The sequence below is a fragment of the Lissotriton helveticus genome, chromosome 12 (assembly GCF_964261635.1).
Source record: "Lissotriton helveticus chromosome 12, aLisHel1.1, whole genome shotgun sequence".
Lineage (NCBI taxonomy): Eukaryota > Metazoa > Chordata > Amphibia > Caudata > Salamandridae > Lissotriton > Lissotriton helveticus.
The window spans coordinates 457,425,543-457,448,059 of record NC_136073.1 but is presented as its reverse complement, the minus strand read 5'-3'; the positions used below and the strand labels follow the sequence as shown (position 1 = coordinate 457,448,059).

The window sequence follows — 22,517 nt, the reverse complement described above, 5'->3', positions numbered from 1 at the left end:
TGGGCTTCAGTCAAGCGGCTAGGTCTCAAGGAGAAAACAATTAGAGAGCAAAGAGGAGGGATAAAGGGAGCATAAAGGAGAAAGTGGATGAAGTAAAGGGGAATGAGGGAAAGTATGACAGAGAGACGAAGTAAGGTCTGCCCAAAGTCCGGCTGGGTAGGTGACGGCCGAAGGGGTAGTCCGCAGCCCATCTCCTCTATAGCTATCAAGTAGCTACACCGGGCATCGGCCAAAAAGCTAGATCTCCACGGTCAGAGCCAGGTTCACAGATTCATTGACCTGAAGGGTAGGCCAGATGGGGGATGTATACGAGGTCTGGACAACCTCTGTTTTTTTCTCAAGGAGTAGCACAACGTGGTAGGGAACACTGTGGCAGTCATCTTGGGGTCAGGCAGTCCCAATGATTTTAAAGAATTGATCCAAGTTCCCACAGGAAGGAGATCAGCTCCGCTACTGCCCGCGAGGATAACACCTCAATTAGAGATGCGCCATCAGCTAATCCGGGCTGTTAGTAAAGGATCACCTTTTTTTGGTTGCATAAGGGCACCTCAAAGGACTCCCCCTGCCAACACAGGTTGATTCCCCTCAATGAATTGCTGCAATGCGCAGAGTCATTTTACGTTGCCGACCATCCCCTGACCTAAGGTTTGGGCTATAGAGTCCTGTAATGACTGCAGGCTGTGCACGTTGTCGAGTTGGTACACTCACTGGAGGGGGAGGGGTAGTGTGCTCACCTAGCCAAGAGATAGTGTGGAAGTTAAGGACACTATAGTTGCTGTGAATCTTCAACTGGAGCTCTGGTTCTCCACTGTATCTTGGTGTTACTTCCCAGACGCCATCTTGAAGTCAGGCAAAGGTTGCCATCAGACAGTCACTGCTCCTCCAACTTTGCATGCACTGCTCCAAAGTAGCATTCCATCTGGGCGCCTGCAAATCCTAGAATCATATGCATGACCCCCACTCAGCCATTCCATGCCTCTACTGCTTGTAGACCGGCATCACAGGGCTGCCATTTTAAGGTCAGGCATGCTAGTGTAATCCCCTCTTGGGCTTCGTAAAATCAGGCCCCGGTAACAGCAGGACTATTTTGGAGGGGGGGGGGGGTGCCGTCTGTATTATCTGTAGGGGTCAGTCAGTCCTCCACCCTGTCACTCTCCAATGCTGCAGGCTATACAAGCGGGAGCCCACGGTCCTTCCACAACACACGGAGACCCAAGCTGCGCTACAAGCAGTATCGCCAGATACAGGATCCCTGCTAGGCTCACCTCTGACACGGCATCCAGCCTCCCTGGGGATCCTCTGTGCTCTACCGTCGCTCCCGTAAAGGGCCCGTCACCTACGCCCTCACCGCCGCCATATTGCTGTAACGGCTGACTCTGGTCCCGGGTCCGGAGCCCGATCCACGGCAATCCTCACTCCTGCGGCATATCCTCCGCTGACCGCTCCGCTGACTCCTTCACTCTTGCTGGCACCACTCTGGTATTCTTAGGTACGCGATCGCTGTGGATGCATTCTCCGTTTGGTGTGGATCACGTCCACCCGGCCTTCGTCAGTGGAACCTGAACTCTCCATTAGTCCAGCACCAGGGAAACTGTCTGATACCATCCAGGTTTCAGAGGAGACTGCAAAAGAAGTGCAGTGGCGGCTGATCGCCTGAATCTGGATCGGTGGCTGTCACCTCTTCCTGCCCTACCCAGAGCTAATGGTAGTGGCTTTCCTGGGCTTGGCTGGTCATCTGGGAGAGATGGAGGTCAGAGGACTCTGTTCTTTGACATAGCCCAGATTCTACATCAACCTGTTTGAGTTGCAGGCCATTCACCTGGTACTGAATCGTTCCTACTGTCCATCATGGGGAGACTGATTCAGGTTCGCATGGACCGCACCACTTCTATGTGGTACTGCAGGGAGTTGTGGGATCCTGGGCCCTCTGTCAACAGGTTTTTCATCTCTGGAGCTGGCAGGAGTGTCTGGGCATTTCCCTGGCATGAACCACATCGCAGGATCTTTGTCCAGGGCGGACAAACTCAGGCACTAGTGCCTAATGTATTCTGAATTGCAGTTATATCCTGAGATGGACCAAGGCATCTTCCAACAATCGGGAGAACCCTGGCTAGATGTTTTTGCCAACATCAGCAGCACACAGCATCAAAAACGTTGCGCGCTGGAGTTTGCAAAAAGGCTAACTCTCGGAAATGCATTCTGGTTGGAGTGGAGTATGGGACTCCTGTATTCCTTTCCATCACTGCCTCTCCTGCTCTGAGTTCGGAAGAAAATCAGGAACAACCCGGCCCAAGTTGTCTTAGTGTCTTTGGATTGGGTCAGTCGAGTATGGTACCTGGAGCTTTTGGGCACGAGTATCAGTCCTCCAGCTAGGCTACCGCTTAGAGAGATCTCCTGTTGCAGTTGCAGGACCAGCTCTTGTACCACTAATGCTGTCCCAAACAATGACATTCAGGGGCTAAGAATAGACCAGGTACTTCCTTTGACGAAAGTTTGATTACAAGGATGGATTGTCCCTGTACCTTCTGGGGCTCAAAGTATTCCTGTCCAGATTAAAACAGCTGGCTTATTCAAATTGGAATGTACGTATCCCTGGATGTATGCATACGTGTGAGTGTTTCTAATTTCTACTGTCCTAGAATGAACCACAGTTCGATTTGCATCATGATTTTCAAGCAATCTTCTTGGTCCTGGCGAAGGTATTATGGTGAATGACAATCGTAACATGTGGACATGGCCACTTGAAGCAATGTTGATAATCATCTCCAAGCATGAACATATACATTTATACGTTTTGAATCTTACCTGGGCAACACATGAATAAATGCAACTTATGGGATAACCCTCTAGTTAATTTTGATATCTTTTTAAATAAAGTCCCTCAGATAAAAATATCAAGAGCTCCCTCACACGAGGTAGTCAATCCAGAAGCACTGTCATCTTTGATGGCAGACTCCATGATGAAGCATGCCACAGGTGGTGAGAGTCCTTTTGAGATACCTTTTTGGTCCATTCGTAGCGTTTGAACCAAGTCAAGCACGGGTCCAAAGAGATCAAATTACGTGTTTGATAATTAGGAAACCTTATCTCCAATGTTTGACAGCATTAATCATTACACCTTGAGATGGGTTTGGATAGCATACAACATATGGGTGCTGAATATCTGGGGTTGCTGAAAGTCAAGGACTTCTTCATTCCACCTCATGACCTTCGCAAAAGAGGCCATCCCCTCAGCAACTTCAGGGAGAGGCAAGCCTGCTGTCTGTGGAAGTGTGCAAACCACCGGCATCCTGAAGTTCAGTGTACCAATGGTCCTCTTCATGTTGAGTAGTAAACTTATCACCTTTGCCATAGTCAGTGTTATGGGAATCTGACGCAAAGAGCTGATGCAAGGTCTGAGCTCTACCATGTGGTAGGGGCAAGGTATCCGAATTTGAGGGATTGGTTATAGGCTGCGCCCCATCAGAAAGCAGCCTTGGTTAAGGTCGATTCGAAGATGACTCCGTGTTGGAGACTTCTTTAGGTATCCGCACCTCTTCCAGCGCCGACTGTGTTTGCACCAGTTTCGATAAGAAGGGAACCTGTGCAGAGAGTGGCACCAGAACCGAAGTCTGTACCAAAGCCAGTGCGGAACCTGACTCTGGTTCAAGACATAGTCTGTGAACCTGTCAGAGGGAACACGACTAGAGGCCTCTGCGGATCCTTGGAGCCTAAAGGCGCACCAGAGTTTGCTGGAAGCGTGCTAAGTATATCCAGCATAGTCTCCCTAAAGGCCTCAATTTTCTGCAGTATTGCCAATTGCCTGGAAGCTCTGGTTGCATCAAGACTAAACTCTGAATCAACCCCTTAGGAGTTACGGAGTGAGACCTGGAGGGACGTTGACACCCTTGCACCATCCCTGGAGTACGAGAGTGACTTTGACTGCGCCAAGGACCTGCTGCGGGAACAACTTCAGGAGCAGGAACAGGACCTCCATTTTTACTTTGACTGGCCAATGGCACAGTGTCTTTTGATGCTTTGCAGCAGAGAGTTTGACCTTGCTGCTCCGTATGGCCTTCGGGTTAATATGAGCACAGTTGTTACAGACCCTGGAGTCGTGCTCTGACCCCAGGCACAACAGGTATACCATGTGCAGATTTGTCCCAAACATTTGTTTTCGATAGTCCCTACAAGGTTTAGAACTTGTTTTGGGAGCTCACATATTGTCCCTTGCCCACTGTAAAGGAACATTTTTGGAATAATTACTTGTCCAAGATGAGAAAAGTAAGCTCCGGATCGACTTCTGAAGGCGTGGAAAGAAAGGAAAACTGACATCAGTGTGCTTGGGTGGCGCGTATATGCAGCACTGCTTGTCACTTTCTGAGTGGACTGACGCAGGCGTAGAGTTACACATCTCCACCTACAGGTATGCAGGAGTACTGCCTTTGAGTTTTTGGATCCGTTCAGACGCCTGGAGCAATATTCACAAGGTGAGCAATGTAATGTTAGATAGTGCTACCAAAGGTCAGTGATTTGTTCATTACAGTGATCGAGGCTTTAATTCTGAAATGGGTCATGCAAAAAATATAATTTAATGAACAAAGACTGAACCTAGCCCTAAGGCTCTTCCTTAGCCTAATGCACGCCTTAAGCTTCAACTTAGTCCCAAGGGTAAGCCTAAAACTAACCCTGCCAATCCTAGAATAGATCTTAAGAATAATGCTGATACCATAATTCATCAATATCAATCGTTAATTTTGTCAATAATCAAAATGAAGTAATCAGTAAATCCATAGTAAATGCATTAAGCGTGTTCCATAAAAGAAAGAATCCCTGTTCTAGGAATGAGCCAGCCAATCATCTTTCGATGCGCTCATGGGAACAGGATCACTCCTCGTCTTCTCACAGGAACACAATGCTCCTTACATGGCAGCCTTTAATGTCGCAATTATTTTTTTAGCACCTAGCGGTTTCATCTGGTCTACTTTGATTCATTCTCCAGTTAAAAAATACTTTCCCATGAGGGACTTTTCATATCTATCTTTTCAAATAGCAAGCTTTATAATGTGTTAGCAGCGGACATAGTGTAAATAGATACATTTATGAAATTATATGAAAACATTTAGGGAACCATTAGACGTTATGGAAAACATGTCCATGAGAAGTTCAGGAAATGACATTATGACTGTATTAAGCAATCCTTAGCAATGTCAGCTTGTCAGCCGGCTTTGCTTCAACCATTTAGGCCTAGTACGAGTAAATATGATTGCCTACAACAATTTTCTCATTTAAACGCATTTATGTTCCATAAAGCCTACACATTAATTTTCCATATTATAATAAACTATATTATTTTCTCAAATGCTATAAAAGCACTTAAGCACTGCTTTAACTTTTTAAATAGCATAGCAATTGTCAATTAAATGATTGGTGGAGAAACGTAAGCCACTTACTTATACCTCTTGGTTTCTTACATTGAGGCCTTTTGTAAATTCATACCTACCCTATCTCTGTTTACATGTAATATAATACTGTGTTGCATAATTTGAATTTGACTAGTGAGTGTGTGTGGGGAGCATGATGCCTGTAGGAGCAGTGGAGTGGGTGAAATCGGGCGCTACTGATCCTAAACAAAGGCTGTTCTTTGTATACTATTATGGATTTTTTTAACCCTATACTGTTATAATTAGTGTTATTTACATTGCCTTTCTGATATGGAGGAATGTTAAATATTGTGCAGATATTTTAAACATGTAATGCAGAAGAACTACATGTTCGAAGCATGTGAGCTGTTGGTCACATGCTATGCATAGCCTGCCATCTATTGTTGGATCCGGATGTTCGCACTTTGTTTTTGTTCGAAGAAGTCTTTTCCAGTCACGAGGTAGGTGACTTCTCCTTTTGATGATAGTGCGCATGGGCATCGGCTCTATTGTTAGATTGTTTTTTCCCGCCATCGGGTTCGGATGTGAATTGCTGCGCTCCTGTTCAGCACCGTTGTGGAGGGCCGTTGGGCCTACCCGCGCCGGGCTCGCTAGCACTCGATGAAATTGACTCCATTCAAGCTCTATCCCGGGTGTCACACCAAGTTTCCGTCCAGCTACCTGCACGAAGTGTGCAACCTCTGTTTATCCCGTAACACAACGAGAAAGACTGCGACGCGTGCCGATCGTTTCGATCAAAAAAGACGCTCCGTGACCATCTGGCTCGACGTTACGAGATGCAACACCAAGGCGGCTCCGTACAGAACATCTTCGGCGAAGGTTCCGACCGACAAGAAACACAAGCTCAAGGAGCCGAGGAAGAACAACATATCTCCATGTCCGAGGCAGACTCCGACATGGAAGAAGAGGAGCAAGTTACACCGGGTCATCGTACCATGAGTACAGAAGCCCCCTTGCCCCAAAAACACAGGACCAAAAAGGCTCTGGTTCTTCTTCTGCCTGTGGGTCAAGGTCGGCACTGAGAAAAACTTTTGAGCGACCGTGCCGAAACACAAAGAGAAGCCCTCCGGCTCGAGTCGGCCCCATGCCGGCGCCGAAGCTAAATCCTCTGAGCTGAAATCAAAGCATGTCGCGGTCCACATTCCATTTGTATCGAAGACTAAAGCTTCAGTACCGAAGAGTTCGGATCCGAAACTTTTGACGCTGAAGACGGCGAGTAAAGACAAACTCCTCCAAAAGAGCCTCGGTCCGATGTTCCACCTTCGGATCCGAAACAAAAAGAACTGGTTATGAACCCAGACACTGGTCATATCCATGCCGAATTGCCAGAAAAAAGGAAAATGGGCAAACAGGAATAGTACCACATTCCCCTGAAGAGAGAAAAAATGTGGGTACTAACCCTTCACCATCATATATTTCATCTCCTTCGCCCACTAATCCTCAATTACTCATCACACCCACTCATTTACAACCACCACTATCACCTGACCCACAGGTTGAAGGGGTGGGGATGGGGATGAGGAAAGGCCACAAGATGTTGACCCATGGGAGGATTATGACTGACCCAAAAACACGGATCACCACCTGATGACAATATAGGGTACATTGAGCTTCTTGACGGGGCTGCTCATTATCACAGGGTGGAGCTGGAGGCTTTAGAGGAGGACTTCTTGTGTGAGACCCTAAGTTCCTCTAAAAAAACTACCCATACACTACCAATGCTTAAGGGGATGCTTAAACACACAGATGAGGTTTTCAAAGATCCTGTAAGAGCAAGAATCATCACGCCTAGGGTAGAGAAGAAATATAAACCGGCACCTACTGACCCTGCTTACATGACGGGTCAGCTGCCCTTAGACTCTCTTGTGGTTTCCAATGCTCGCAAGAGAGCTAACTCACAGACCACAGGTGAGGCCCCTCCTCCTGATAAGGAGTCCAAGTTAAACGATACCTCTGGCAAAAGGGTAGCCTCACAAGCAGCTAATCGCTGCGCATCACTAATGCTCAGGCTTTGTTAGCCAGATATGATAGGGCGCATTAGGATGAGTCAGAAAAGTTCATGCAATTTCTGCCTGTTGAGCATAAATCTAAGGCTAATGATCTTATCCAGGAGGGAAAACTTATCACCAATACCTCCATCGGGTGCGCCCTAGACGCAGCTGACACAGCAGCCTGTGCAGTAAACACCAGCGTACTGCTACACAGACATGCATGGTTGAAAATTTCAGGTTTCAAAACTGAGGTACAGGCCTCTCTTCTCAAACAGCCATTTGATAAAGAGAACATCTTTGGTCCAGCAGTTGACACCTCGTTGGAAAAGATGATAAAAGATACTGAGGTTGCAAGTCCATGGGGGCTTTTCAGTTACCTGCAAATATGGGTTCCTTTCGTCACTCCTTTTACAGGGGTGACTCCAAAAATATTTCTACAGAAAATCCCTCCTCCTCTTAAAGGAGCTACAACCAAGCGCCCTCATCAAGAAGCTGTTTCAGAGGCGGTTTTAGAGGAAACAATGGTAAGGGAAGAGGCAACTCCACACGCACTTCCCCTGTAAATAACAAGTAGTGACTTTCTTGCGCTACCCCCGATCATTCCCTGCTGTCGGGGAACGTCTCTCATAATTTCTTCCTGTCTGGAACACTATCACCTCAGACAAATGGGTTTTGCAAATTATCCAATATGGTTACTGCCTGGAACTTAGACACTCCCCCAAACATTCTTCCAAGATCAAACGCAATGTCACAAGAGCATCTTACCCTTCTAATGCAAGAAGTTCTCTTTGTTAGAGCAAGGAGCTATAAAACCAGTCCCATTAAATTATCAAGAGGCAGGGGTATATTTCTTAATTCCCAAGAAGGACGGCTCTCTCAGGCCTATACTAGACTTCAGGGAACTAAATCTATACATTCAGTCGGACCACTTTCACATGGTCACACTCCAGCAAGTGCTCTCGCGTCTACAACATGGTGACTTTCTGTCTACTCTAGACTTGAAGGATGCCTATTTCCATATCCCAATACACCCTTCTCACTGCAAGTACCTCAGGTTCGTAGTAGCAGGCCAGCTCTATCAGTTTAAGGTGCTCCCATTCGGAGTAACTACATCACCCAGGGTTTTCACCAAGTGCCTAGTAGTAGTCGCAGCTCATCTTCGAAGACCACACATTCACGTCTTCCCATATTTGGACGACTGGCTCACAAAAGCCAGCTCGTAAAAAAGCTGTCTACGTTACACTCCCAAAACAGTGCAGTTGATCCACCATCTTGGAATCACAGTAAATCTGTCCAAATCTCATCTACAACCATCCAACACACAGGTGTATCTGGGAGCCACAATAGATACACAAAAGGCTTTGGCCTACCCCAATCCGGCCAAAATCGACAACATGCAAACTTTACTCTGTCACTTTCAGCCTCAACACTCACTGCCAGCTTCAGTGTTCATGCAATTACATGGGATGATGTCGTCTTGCATTCTAATAGTCCCTTACGCAAGACTCCAGATGCGTCCACCTCAGGAGTGCTTAGTACGGCAGTGGAACCAAGCTCATAGTCGGTTATCAGATCTAGTGTTGATGGACGGCTGCACCAATCGCTCCCTGCAGTTGTGAAAAACTCAAAGACTTTCAGAAAGGCGGCCCTTTATCGACCCCCGTTCCCCAGATAGTGCTAACAGCAGACGCATCGCTCACTGCTTGGGAAGCTCATCTCCAGATGCATACAATTAAGGGCATATGGAGCCTGCAGCATAAGCAGCTTCACATAAATGATCTAGAGCTGCTAGCGATTTTTCTAGCGCTCAAAGCGGTTCAAGTATATCTAGTAGGCAAAGCCGTCCTGATCCGTTCAGACATGACAGCAATGTACTACATACAAAAACGGGGTGGGGGGGACACTCTCTCCAACTGTCACAACTAGCACAGACCATCTGGAGATGGGCTACACGGCACAATATGTATCTCCTTGCAGAACACCATCCAGGAGTAAACAATCAGACTGCAGATCTGCTCAGTCATCAAGGACAACAGATCCACGAATGGGAACTCCACCGTCAAGTTTTCCTCCCATTCTTCCAAATGTGGGGCTTTCCGGACATAGATCTGTTCGCCACAAACCTAAACGTAAAATGCCCAATCTTCACATCCACAACAAAAACAACAAAGATGCCAATACTGATAGTTTTTTAAAACAGATTATACCACAGCGCACAAACACTCATCAACGACAGCCGGACCTATTCAATAGTTTTATTTTAGAATAATTTTCTTCTCATTTCTATTATCTTTTTTTATGTAAATCACATTTCAACAAATATGTACAATATCACAAAAACATGACTAAAGTTAAAGAACAATGTCAAAGCGACAAAACACTATGGACTCACCTCGCCAATCTCACTCACAAAGAATTCACACATCCACAGACTTCATACAATCCTGGTCACATACCACACTCACTCAACTTACACCTCAGACCCCCGGTCCCATGCAAATTTTGTCACTTTCTTGGGCCAAGGTCCCCAAACCAAACAACATACAATGTTTTACTACTATTTTTGATGTGCAAAACACACAGTACGAAAACCCTCCAATTTTAGGGAAACAGACTTTACAAAAAGGCACAGCAACCAGTTTTTTCCAAAATGTTTGTTTGATAATCAAAAACACAAGGTCGACGCGTTCCGAACCCTCTTCATTATAGGGTTCTCCTCAGCACCAAACAGTACTGCAAAAGAAAACAAACAATAGCTTACTTGTGGAATCTATTTATACAAAAGAGTGTACAACAATGAGGCCCGCCCCGCGAGCATTCTTACCATTTCTTTAGCCTCGAGAACTTCAATTCTCAACTGAAGATCTGATGTGGATTTTTCTAAAACAACATCAAACATTGAAAATACTTCAGTGAACATATAGTGAAAATTAAATAAGAACACTGTTGTAGTCTCCTGTTTGTGAAGTCATAATGATTGCGTCATAGACACTTATGGTCATAAAATAGTTCGGTCGTGTCACAAATTGATCATCTGCATGGTTGATCAATGGAAAATGTATATAAAAAAAGATGATAATAGAAATGAGAAGAATATTAATCTAAAATAAAACTATTGAATAGGTCCGGCTGTCGTTGATGAGTGTTCAGTGTTTGAAAAAACTATCAGTATTGGCATCTTTGTTGTTTTTGTTGTTGAAAGGGCTCAGCCTTACTGATTAGAGCCAAACCCATTGGTCTTTTTGCAATCTTTACATCCAGGCATCCACACCCATTGTCCAAAGGCAATGCACTATGGATGAATTGGTCAGGGATATTTGCCTACTCTTTTCCGCCTCTCCTACTCATTCCATTAGTGGTTTGGAAGCTCAGTCAGGCATCCCTGACACTAATCCTGACACTAATCCTAGTTGCTCCTACATAGACCCTGCAACCCAGGTTCACAACCCTGTTGGAGCTCTCAGTAGTTCCTCACCAAAAACGACATCTCACTCCCAATCTCCTCATTCAGAGCCATGGCGAGATAAGACATCCAGATCCCGGTCATCTCAATCTTGCGATCTGGCACCTGAAATCTTAGAGTTTGGCTACCTTAATATCCCGCCAGACTGCATGAACATCACCAAAGAGGCTTGATGTCCTACCACAAGAGCATGCTATGCAGCAAAGTGGAAGTGATTTGTGATATACTGCAATAACAATCTAATTCATCCGCTGGACGCTTCAGTTCAAAACTTAATTTGCTATGTATTAGATCTGCAGCGTTCCAACTTAGCCTACTCTTCTATTCCCTTATATCTTGCTGCAATAGCTGCATACCTACAGAACATGGAGGGGATTAAAAGAATCATTCCCCCAAGACGTCCACCTGCTCCAGTGTGGAATCTTAACATTGTCCTTACAAGACTGATGGGTCCACCCTTTGAGCCATTGCATAGATGTGAACTGTAATTTCTCACTTGGAAGGTAGCTTTCCTCATAGCTATCAAACCACTGAGGAGAGTAGGTGAGATTCAGGCACTAACCATAGAAGAACCATTTTTACAAGTACTTCAAAACAAAGTGGTTCTTCGGACCAACCCTAAATTCCTACCAAAGGTAATTTCTGCATTTCATATCAACCAACCTGTGTTCTTCCCTCAGCCAGATTCTGTGGCAGAACGTGCTTTGCACACTTTAGGTGTGAAAAGAGCACTACTTTACTATGTAGAAAGGACGAAACCTTTCTGCAAGACAAAACAACTGTTTGTCGCTTTTGCGCCACCACATAAAGGCAATCCTATATCAAAATCCGGTATTGCATGGTGGATAGTCAAGTGCATCCAGACATGCTATGCAAAAGCAAAACGAACACTAACAATTCCCCCTAGAGCGCACTCCACACGCAAACCAGGGGCTTCTATGGCATTCCTAGGGAATATACCCATAGATGACCTCTGCAAAGCTGCAACATGGTCTGCACCTCACACATTCACAAAACAGTAATGTGTAGATGTGTTAGCAAGACAGCAAGCTAGTGTGGGCCAAGCAGTTCTACGTACACTATTTCAGACAACTGCAACAGCTACAGGTTAGCCACCGCTTTGGGAAATAACTGCTGTATAGTCTATGCAAAGCATGTGATCTACAGCTCACATGCCTCGAGCGGTAAATGCTTCTTACCTTGTGACTTGAAAAGACTTCTTAGAACAAAAACAAAGTGCAAACATCCAGATCCAACACTAGATGGCAAGCTATGCAAAGCATGTGAATCTACATGCCAAGAACAGATGCATGCTGGGTAAATAGTATTTTCCTTACCGATATTAAACTTAGTTTCCCATCAAATCATATTTGGCCTTTATTTAGAAGGGGTGGTTCCATGGTAGGATTCAGTGATTATCAAATGGAGGTTACAAATTCTGAGCCTTGAACTTTGAAAGAGCTGCTCTTCAGCTGCAAGTTTCTCAAATTCCTTTTGTTTATTGGAGAATAAATTACCTTTCACTGGTCATGTTCGATTATGGTATATTCTGTTTCCTTTGGTGATAATAGATGTTTTTACCTTTTTCCAGATGAAAATCCATTCCCCATCACCTCATAAGCAGGTTCCATCAAAGTGCAATGACTACTTCTTTAACTACTTTACCCTTGGAGTGGTAAGTTGTATTTCATGTTATCAAATTATTACAGTGGCATCCTTCAACTCATCCTGTGAGAAGGTCAAAACACAATTTTTGTTTTCAAGTTTAGGGCTTTGACTATTGCTAAGTTTAGAGGCACTCAGGTTTTTGGCCAAAGATATAAACATAGAGCTGATTAGAAAGTTATTTCGAAAAATTATTGTACAGTGTCGCTGGCACAGGCAAATACATTAAACCAATTGTTAAATATTGCATTCATTGCAAATTAAATAACCAAGAAATTACTATCCAAACTGCAGATGTCCACGTTTTTAAATGAAGCATTCTTTCGAGCATGCTAGATCTCTTCATGCTACATAATGTGCTAGTGTTCCCTTTCTTCATCTGGAAATGTATTGACTCCAGAATCCTTATTCGGAATGGCGCCACCTCATCTGAGAACTGCCTGCCTCCATCAGTCATTGGGTTACAGACCACTATCAGGCAAAATTCAGGGAATCAGTCCATTCACCAGCAAGAAAGCCAGACCTCTACTGAGAGCCACACTTTTTAGTGTGAATCACACATGACCTGTTTTTTGTTTGGACTAAAGCCTCAGTAAAAGGATTAAGGTCTCTAACAAGAACATTGCAAAACATGCCAAAATGTTTCTATCAGATGAGTTGTGCAGGACAGGAAAACTGTATTTGGTGCTTGAGAAGATTAGAAAAAAAGATCTTGTGCAAGGTTAAAATCAATCCTCCATATGGTTGACTATGAAATGCTTATGCGTGGTTTGTTAAAGTGGTACACTTCGGGTTATTTCTGATGTTGTAAATAGGATATTACAAACATTCTCGTAATTTGTAATGAAGTAGGATAGCAATATTAATATAAAGAAAAGAAAAATGAAAGAACAGGCTTAAAGCACCACACTTAGGGGCTGATTAGGATGTTGGCGGTCGGAACGCAGGCAGCCTTTCGTTCCATCCGATTGCACTAATGCAAGACTATAAATCAGGCTTCTCCAACAAGGAGCTCAGGAGCCCATAGTATCGGAGCTCTCCAGCTCCCCGTAAGTAGCTGTCCTGAGTGCAGACCATCTACAGAATAAGAAGCCTTTGCTTGATTGAATTAATATATATATATATATCATAATTGAAAAGCATGTATTCCAGACAAAAATAGGTGTATTATCAGAACTAATTAGGTCGTGCGTAGAGAAAAAGGGTTGAATTTCCAAAATATATTTAAAGCTGATATTTGAGGGATAAGACGTGCAGCACTGGGAAGATAGATCACTAATTTTATTACCTTGGTCCCAGGGATGTTGCAGCTATGGCCTTTATGTATTATTTATGTACAGCCATTCTTAATAGATAAAGCCTTTTTTATGTTACTGCTGGCAGTCCTGCTTGATGCACTCAGGTGATCACTGTTGATAATCTTGCATGTGGAGGCCAGTAATGTAAGCACACTGAACTTCCCGCCCTAAATAGCTGGAAAAACTTACTTGCAGTGTGGGCTCTGACAGAGAGCATGTCATTGCATAGGGAGGAAATAACAGGTCTGCGTAAATATGCCATAGCACAACATTGGGATGCAATACTAGTGGAATTAAAATACACGGACAGGGAGGCCGAAAACAACTCCCCACATGTGGTAGATGAGCAAGACTTAGATTCTGATCCTCAAACATCCCGTACTTCGGACTCATGATGAATCTAATACTGTCATGTCCATGAAAGATTAGATAGGGAGCACAGAATGCTAGAGACATGAAAGATCTAGTTGATCACCCCACACGGAATTGGAAAGGGAAGGTGACAGGCATATTACAGAATAGAAGAGAAGACAGACTACCTTTCCTGTACATCATGACCCAGCCCCAACGGATTGACCATGATTTCTTTTCTTTGTTTGATTTTTTGGCTAATAACTGTATAATATTTGCATCAAAATGTGTCATCAAAAAGGGAAACTTGGTATAGAAGAACATAGTATATACTGAATGGGCTCATAGACAAACGACCCTACTAGGGGTAGAGTAGATCAACACAAATAGAACAACCTCTAATCAGGCCTGTCTGATTTCTCAAATGGTAATAACTCTAATCCTAGTATTTTCTATACAGCATAGATACACAGAGATTAACTTTCTTTTTAAATTGTGTTTATCTATCAAAAATATTTTTGTATATTTAATTTTTAGACAGGCCTGATAAGAGGCTGTTCTATTTGTATTTATTTCCCTTCCCCCTCCTTTTAGGCCTCAAAGTAACTGGGGGTACCTTAGCGCAATTGGATAGGGTAGATCAAACCATAGCGATCTTAATGAGCACATGATTATAGTTCATATGCGATACACATCCAAAAGCAAATACGTAAACTATATACATATGTATAATTGTTTAATAGACAAAACTGAAATTATGTGTAGGATTCGGTATGTATAGCCAATGCGTAAAATAATGTCTATTACCTCTGCTATATCTGTCTCACCCTCATGTGCCACTAATGTATTCTTGGCTGATGTGATCACGATTAGAACATTATTAATAGCTGGGGATGATTTTCACTGAATATAGGAAGCTAATATTAGAAAAAAGTTTGGAAATCCCTGTTGTATATTTACAGTGTTAACTAAATCTCAAACTGAAATACTGGTCTCGGACTGAAATCCTGAATTACTCTTCCAGTGATTCAAGGAGAACTGCATTTCTTTCATAAGGTACTGTAATACTAACTAAACATGACCAAACTATGAACTTTCAGACAGTAGTGCAGAACAACCTACAAAGGCTGATGCTGCTAACTGCTTTCAGATGGTGCATTAAATATTAAAATACCTTGTAATATGTCTGACAGACTTCGTAAAACAGCTGTCCCACATTATTGAAATTGCCTAAGCCAATTGTAGTGAACACAGTTCTGCCATTTCTGGGTAGGGAGCATTACTACCATCACAACTATCATTAGCAAAGTCAGTGATTTTGGCGATGCTGTGGAGCATTGGGCCAGAAACATAATGTGTGATGATGTGATCGTGGTGCGTAAGCATCATTCAGTAGATGTGCGCGTGCATGATGACATTTGGGCGTGAATGTGTGACCACAATTGTGCACTTAATAATAGGTGTGGCGTTAATTTATGTATTGTTTTATGTAACAATCCAAAATGATGAAAGGCACTTGGAATGCCAAAACAAATACTTGCACAAAAGCACATTTTAACAGCAGACCAACCCAGCAGCCAGTGTTAGCTGTCAGGCCCTCCATTTTTTTGTGGCCTGAGGGTAGGAGAGGAACAAAGGAGCTGGTGAGAGGGAGGCAACAGAGATTGAGTCGGGAAGGCAATGAAGGGGTGGAGGAAGAATAATTAAACCCATTAAAAAAAAAAGACTCTTCCCAGATGAGGCATGTATTTTCTGTTATGTAAACACTGGTGATTAAGAACCTGAAGTTAACCTCCAGGTGTGGAGCTGAACCCTGGCTGTTAAGTGAACTGCATAGCAATAATGTGGATAGGCTTTAAAGGAAAGATAACAATTCAGGTTAGTTGTTTGTCCTGTTAACTAACATGAGAATTTCCTAGTATGTCAAATGGATTAATTCAAATCATGCAGATGTATGGGAGATTCATACTTAGGATTTGTACTTCACTTACAAACTAAAAGCAGCTCTTCAGTCACCCCTAGCATGACCTCTGCTTCCTGTAGACGATGGGCAACAACCCAGAAATGCATCTCCAAGTATGCCGCTAGCACTGGCTGTACTAAGATTGAGTCCAAAGACACTAACATTTGTAGCTTGAAATCTCTTCTAAATTCTCATTTGCTCAGTAATTCTACATGGTCTGAGAATGGTATCTGGTCCGCCTGGGATCAATCAACGCAATTTTAGAGTATAATTCTGCCTGAATGTTTGCTCTAAACCACAAACACCCAGTGTGTATGTTTTGCCTCCCAAGAGACCATTAGGATGGGCACGATCTTCCATGCTCACTATTTAAGCCCAAAACTGTAATGCACAGTGATAACATTCTTCAAGCACATTGTGTGACGAGAGACATGGCATGGTTTTTGGAGCTAGAAAAACAAAAGGGTGGTCTGTAAATGGAGGAGATGGGGTTCTCTGGTGTCAAGGCTGAGGAAGCGAAGGGTGAACACCAAGTAATAGATCTTGAGTATATTTCACAGGAGGTTGAAAAACATAGACAAGACACTAAGCCTATATGCCTGAAAGCACCCTGAGAGGTTGAAAGTCAAGCCACCCAGGATGGAAAGATTTCTTCTTTCACATCAAGCTTTCTATCTCTGCCTCCAAGGCCCCGTTCTTCTTCCTGACATTGATGTTAGAGGTTCTATTATCCCCCTGGGACTTTCCTTATGAGGGTGCCTGTCCCTCATTTCTCCTTCATCCTCAATCGTCTTCCAAAGTTGAGAATACGCTCTTTGGCAGATTCTTATCGATGCTCTTTGCTCGTCCGGTAGAGCGGCAGTTGCTTACCCAACTGTTAGGAGAGTCTAAGCAATTCTATGGCAAGTTTGATTTTATCAGACGTCAGAAGCTCAGACTTTGAGAACAGTCATGAAGATTTTGGAGATGATGGCATATTGCATTCACCTCATTCCAAACAATGGACTAGACATAAAGACCTCCTGGAGAGAGCAAACAACCAAAGGTGACAAAGTGCAGGATTTTGGGCAGAACTATAATTTGTAATGACCAAAGTCTGCAAGGAAATGAGGTGATTGAATGTGGCCAACATAATTAAGTGGAAAACATTCACAGCATCTTTTCCTCAAGACACCTCACACATGGGCCAAGGAGCACACATGGGTCCTCTCAGAATAAGGGAGTTGTCTGCAACACAGGAAGTGTCAAACACATCAACCATCTGGAAATTGAAAACGATCTTCCAAGCACTGAAATCTTTTAAAAGTCAAGTACAGTAAAAAAAAGATTTTCCAGATACTAACAGTCAATCTAAAAGCAATATTCTGACTCCACAAACAGGAGGTCATGGTATCATATCCACAATCACAACAGGTACCAACTATCTAGAGGTGGGACATCACTAGAAATCGTTCACTAGTAGCAAATGATTTCCTAGGTGTAGAAAACGCAAAGATTGATGAAGTAAGCAGAAATATAAGCTGCTATCATGATGTGAGTTAAAGCAATCTGTAGCAGGCACTTTCTTCCAGCTCTGGGGAATTCCTCAAGTAGACCTGTTTGCAGCCATAGAAAGCACAAAATGACAGTCCTTCTCATCCAAGCATTACCACCCACAGTTTCTGGAGAATGCCCCTTTGTACAGTTTTCCCCCAATACTATTGGGCCCAACAATTCTAGTGAAGGTCAGAGTGTCCAGGATGATTAGGATTCTGATCGTCCCCAAGTGGCCTTGGCATCCATGGTTCTCACACCTACTACAACTGTCAGGAAGTCAACATGTCAACATTCCTCCACAGAAAGACACTCTAATGATGCAACATTTGAGGGGTTTTTGCCCAAACCCAGGGAAGCTATAGTTGAGGGTGTACCTCCAGAGGTAGCGGAGTTCCAGTATTTGCACTTACCAAAAGCAACATTACGCATAATTCAAGAGGCATGAAGCCCAACCACCAGAAGAGGTTATGTGTTCAAGTGAAAGAGATATCTGACATGGTGCCAAACTACCACACTTCAAAATGGTTTACATCATGATACAGTTATGGTCTGGTACCTCACAAATCTGACCACATCTAAGCTGTCGTACACTTCAATAAGAGGACATTTGCCAGCTATTACAGCTTATTTGAGAGAGCTGCAGGCTAAACAGATTTTCACAGTTCCATTAATCAAAAGGTTCATGGATGGGCAAAAAGACTTTCTTGTTACAACAGTTACCGCACAGCGGAATCTTAATTTGTTACTAGCTGGGATGATAAAGTACTGTTTGAACCAATACATATGGCCACACTTAAACACCGTACTTTAAAAACAGCCTTCTTAGTAGCCCTTGCATTATTAAGAAGGGTAAGTGAGATACAAGAGCTATTTATATTCATAGAGAAGGACAAAGTGATGATGAGGACTCGCCCAAATTCTTACCAAAGGTCAGGGCACTTTTTCATATTAATCAAATTATCATCTTACCTTTTTCAAAAGGCCGCCGATGCTGCTGAGGGAGCGTGGCACACACTTGATGTCAGGAGAGCATTATGAACTGCATACAACATACCAAACACATCAGGAAAAGCAATCAACTTTTTGTAGGTCATTCAGTGTAGGGCTTAGGAGCAGCCGTAATGAAAAATACTATTGTGGATGGTTCAAACTATTGAGTTGTTGTTCACTTCCAAATAAGCACATATGTCTTTTTTCACCAAACCAAAGGTGCCTTCAAGACTACTAAGGCCTTTATGTCTAACGTTTCCATCCAGAATACATTCAGAGCAGCCACATGGTCTTCAGAAGACCTTATGTATAGACTTAGTCATGAAAGTGTCCAGCGGTTTAAACAATACAAAAAAGTATTTTGGCTTCCACTCCCTCTTCTAACCCACTTTGTCATGGGTGGTAGGACTGCTACATAATTTGTTCAAAGCATGTGAACCTAGAAGACCTTTCATGGTGCAAAAGAAACCGGTGAGGAGGGGGGGGCCCAGGCATACAAAATCAACGGAGGGCTCCCGCGGCGCGGGACGCCCTTACCTGCTTTCTGCCACTGACTTTGTCGACCCCTTGTGGGAGCTGCCTCCTTGCTCCAAGGATCCCTGACGCTGCCGGCCACTACTGCGGAATCTTCCCTCTGCCACTGCCTGCCCCTGTTTGGACGCGGACCGCCGGCTGCTGCACTACATTTCCCACCAGGTAGCGGGGCGCGGCGAGGTCTCGCGTGAGGAGGGGGGCCAGGCATACAAAATCAACTGAGGGCTCCCGCATCGCGGGACACGCGCGGGCTCGCATGGGCAAAGCCCGGGCCAAGGGCGGGCCCGTCCTTGCCCGTCTGTGCCCGACTGGGGCTGGGCCGGGCTAATCCCCCTGGTTTTGTTTCTTCTTTCCATTCCTGGTACAATTATTTAATAATTAAGCCTATAATTATTACTGCTGGAAATTACATCTTAATTAAAAGTAGATCCTACTCTAAGTAAAGTGCACCCAAGTACTACCAACAAGAGCAGGTTCTTACTTATAAGCTGAAGTGATGGGCAAAAGGAAGCATGCTAGCCCCAAATCTAATGGAGGAGGGAGGGCTACTATGGACTCGCAACAAACATTGTTGAGCTATTTAGCGGGCGCGATGGGAGTTTTGGATTACCAGATAAGCTCAGCAGAGGAACTAATTAAGGCTAACTCCTTGGAGTCTAACCGTTCAGCTCCTCTACCGAGCCCTAGACAAACAGTACAAGAGGAAAGCACCACGGATGGCTGCGTTCAGCATATTGCAGATAGAATTACCCTAAGTGATTCAGATTCCTCCGAACAACCGCCCCAAAAGAAACACAAAAATCCGACTTTCGTGGGTAGTAAGGTCCCGCGGAATTCTACAACCCACGCTGCTATACATATGCCCTTAGTAAACGTGGAGGAAGCAGTAACCCCAAAAAGGAAATACATTAAACAAGGAAAGAGGAAAGTGGGCGCCGGAAAAAGTTCTACAAAGACTCAAGCGACTAACGATAGGCGCACGAAAACTACTAATAATTATATCAAATCCCTAATTACAGTGGTGGAAAGGTTAGACATGTACTTGAGGATAAGGTTGGACCAAATGGAAATCAGATTGACCCAAATAGAACAATCTATATCTACGAATATAGGGCATTCCAAAAACAACACACATATTTCTTCCAAGAAACAAGGACTAGCAAACGAGGGGGATAATCAGATCAATGAGAATCCAAACAATCATCAGAACATTAACACTTGGTCAATTATTCCGACACTTAATACTCCCTCAATCATAGCCCCAGGAAAGGGAAACAACCTTGTTAAGACAACTACAGATATTATTCAAACAGACATCTTTGCCCACCCCCCTCGCGTACATCCGTATTCCCTTCCCAATTCTGAAATTCAGTCTAGGGCTAAAACAGGAATAGGTGAAATTCTGAACCCTTCCCCCCCCCCCCTGCGGCGACTCCCTACATAATAGTGCTGGCAAATGTTCCACGAAAGCCTCCTTTAGAATTAGAGGGATGGGAAACACTTAGAAATAAGGCTTTACACTGGTTAGGGTTAAAAACAGGCTTAGATGATTGCCTATTTCGACTTCCGGAAAAGCAAAAGGTGGTTTGGCCATTTTTGTTTCTAATCTCATCAAATTGGAGAAAATTGCCCAAACCAAAATAGAGGTAAACTATCAAATCATTACTTTGAGTGTAGATAAAACCAACCTTATTGCGCTGGTAAATTTTTATAACAACCTTAGGCAGGATGAAATCATTAACGTAATAAGCGAGATCCACACTTGCATACAAAACTTAAAAAGAAAAACAAGGAAGGATTTGGTTATAGCATGGGGGGGGGACTTTAACCAATACATTTGTGGCCATAGCTCCGGTTCAACATGCGGCCTCGATGATCAAAATCCCACTCACCCATTTTCTCCACACCCCGATGGGGAATTGTTTACATGAGAAAATGTTGGACCTGGAGATGGGAATGGCAAACGAGCTTGTGAATCCCCCAATTGCCTTTTCAAGCACTTATCATGGGAGCGGATTATCTAGTATCATCGATTATATTCTAATTACTACTGCTTGCTCGTCCTGATTATGTAACTTCGTAACTCACGATATCACACTAAGCGATAATTATCCCATTAGCGTTACGCTATTTCTGCCAAGTAAAGCAGACAGAGGGGATACTTTAAATATCCTGGGGCAGGCAACACTGTCCCTTAATAGAGTAAATGGCTTCGCACTGAAATGGGAAAAAATAGACCCAGTAAAAATCACAACCAAGATAGTGAAGCACTCTGATAGGGCAATCGAAAAATGTCTTGACCCCATTAGCGAGCATCAGGTGGTTTTGAAAAACTTTCAGATAATCACCCAATCAGTAAAAGAAGCCCTTAGTGCTAATGTAAGATCTAAAACTGCAAAAATAAAAGGATGGTTTAACACAACCTACACAAAGGCATACTCTAAATTAAAAATAGCCCTCCATAGACAAAATGGGGATAAAAACAAAATTACAAACCTTAGAAGAGACTACAACAACTCACTAAAACTAAGGAAAAAGTAACTGAAAGATGAGTTATGGGCACGACTCCACAAAAGCTGTGCCACAAAGGATCACACTGCCTTTTGGGCCATGGTTAAATCTCCCTTTCTAGTGGACAACACCAATAATCCCAAGTTAGAGGTAGCAATCGATGAACAATCATGGGTTAACCATTTTGTTCCAATTTTCGGCTTACCTCATGAAAAAGACCCTCTCTCATCGAAAGTGAATGGGGGAAGTATTGTGTAAATTGATTCATCCTCCTTCCCAATTCACCTTGATATTACTCTAGCAGAAGTAGAGCTAGCACTACTAGCAAGTAAGAGCAGCAAAGCCCCAGGCCCTGACGGGGTCCCCGTAGATTTTTATAAACAAAACTTGGAACTGTGGACCCCCATTTTAACTCGTGTTCTGGAAGCATCCTGCATGGTGGGATTGCTTAATACATGGTCCGATAGCATCCTGGTCCCAATTTTCAAAAAGGGAGACAGGCAATCTCCCTCCTGCTACTGCCCAATATCGATGTTGGACTCGTTGGGCAAGGCGCCGGGCCGTATTATCCTAGAGCGACTCCAACTTTGGTCTACTGAGAGCAGGGTTCTATCGGACCTTCAATTCGGATTTCGCGAGGGCTTAGGTACCACAGAACAGGCACTAAATTTAACACTTTTAGCAGGCAAATATGTATCGGCCAAGGGCGGGTCCTTGTACTTGGCATACGTCGACTTATCAGCAGCTTTTGACTGCGTCAGCTGCAGCAAGCTATGGTCTGTTTTGCAGGAT

At 43.7% G+C, this 22,517-nt stretch overlaps 1 protein-coding gene across 1 annotated transcript in view; it reads left to right on the top strand.

Moving 5' to 3' along the window:
• The window catches only part of PHAF1 (phagophore assembly factor 1), a 299,820-nt gene that overhangs the window by 216,884 nt on the left and 60,419 nt on the right, over window positions 1-22,517 (top strand). The window contains exon 10 of the mRNA XM_078670669.1: window positions 12,469-12,552. Coding sequence (XP_078526795.1) covers window positions 12,469-12,552 — 84 coding nt within the window. The remainder of the gene's footprint in view (window positions 1-12,468; window positions 12,553-22,517) is intronic.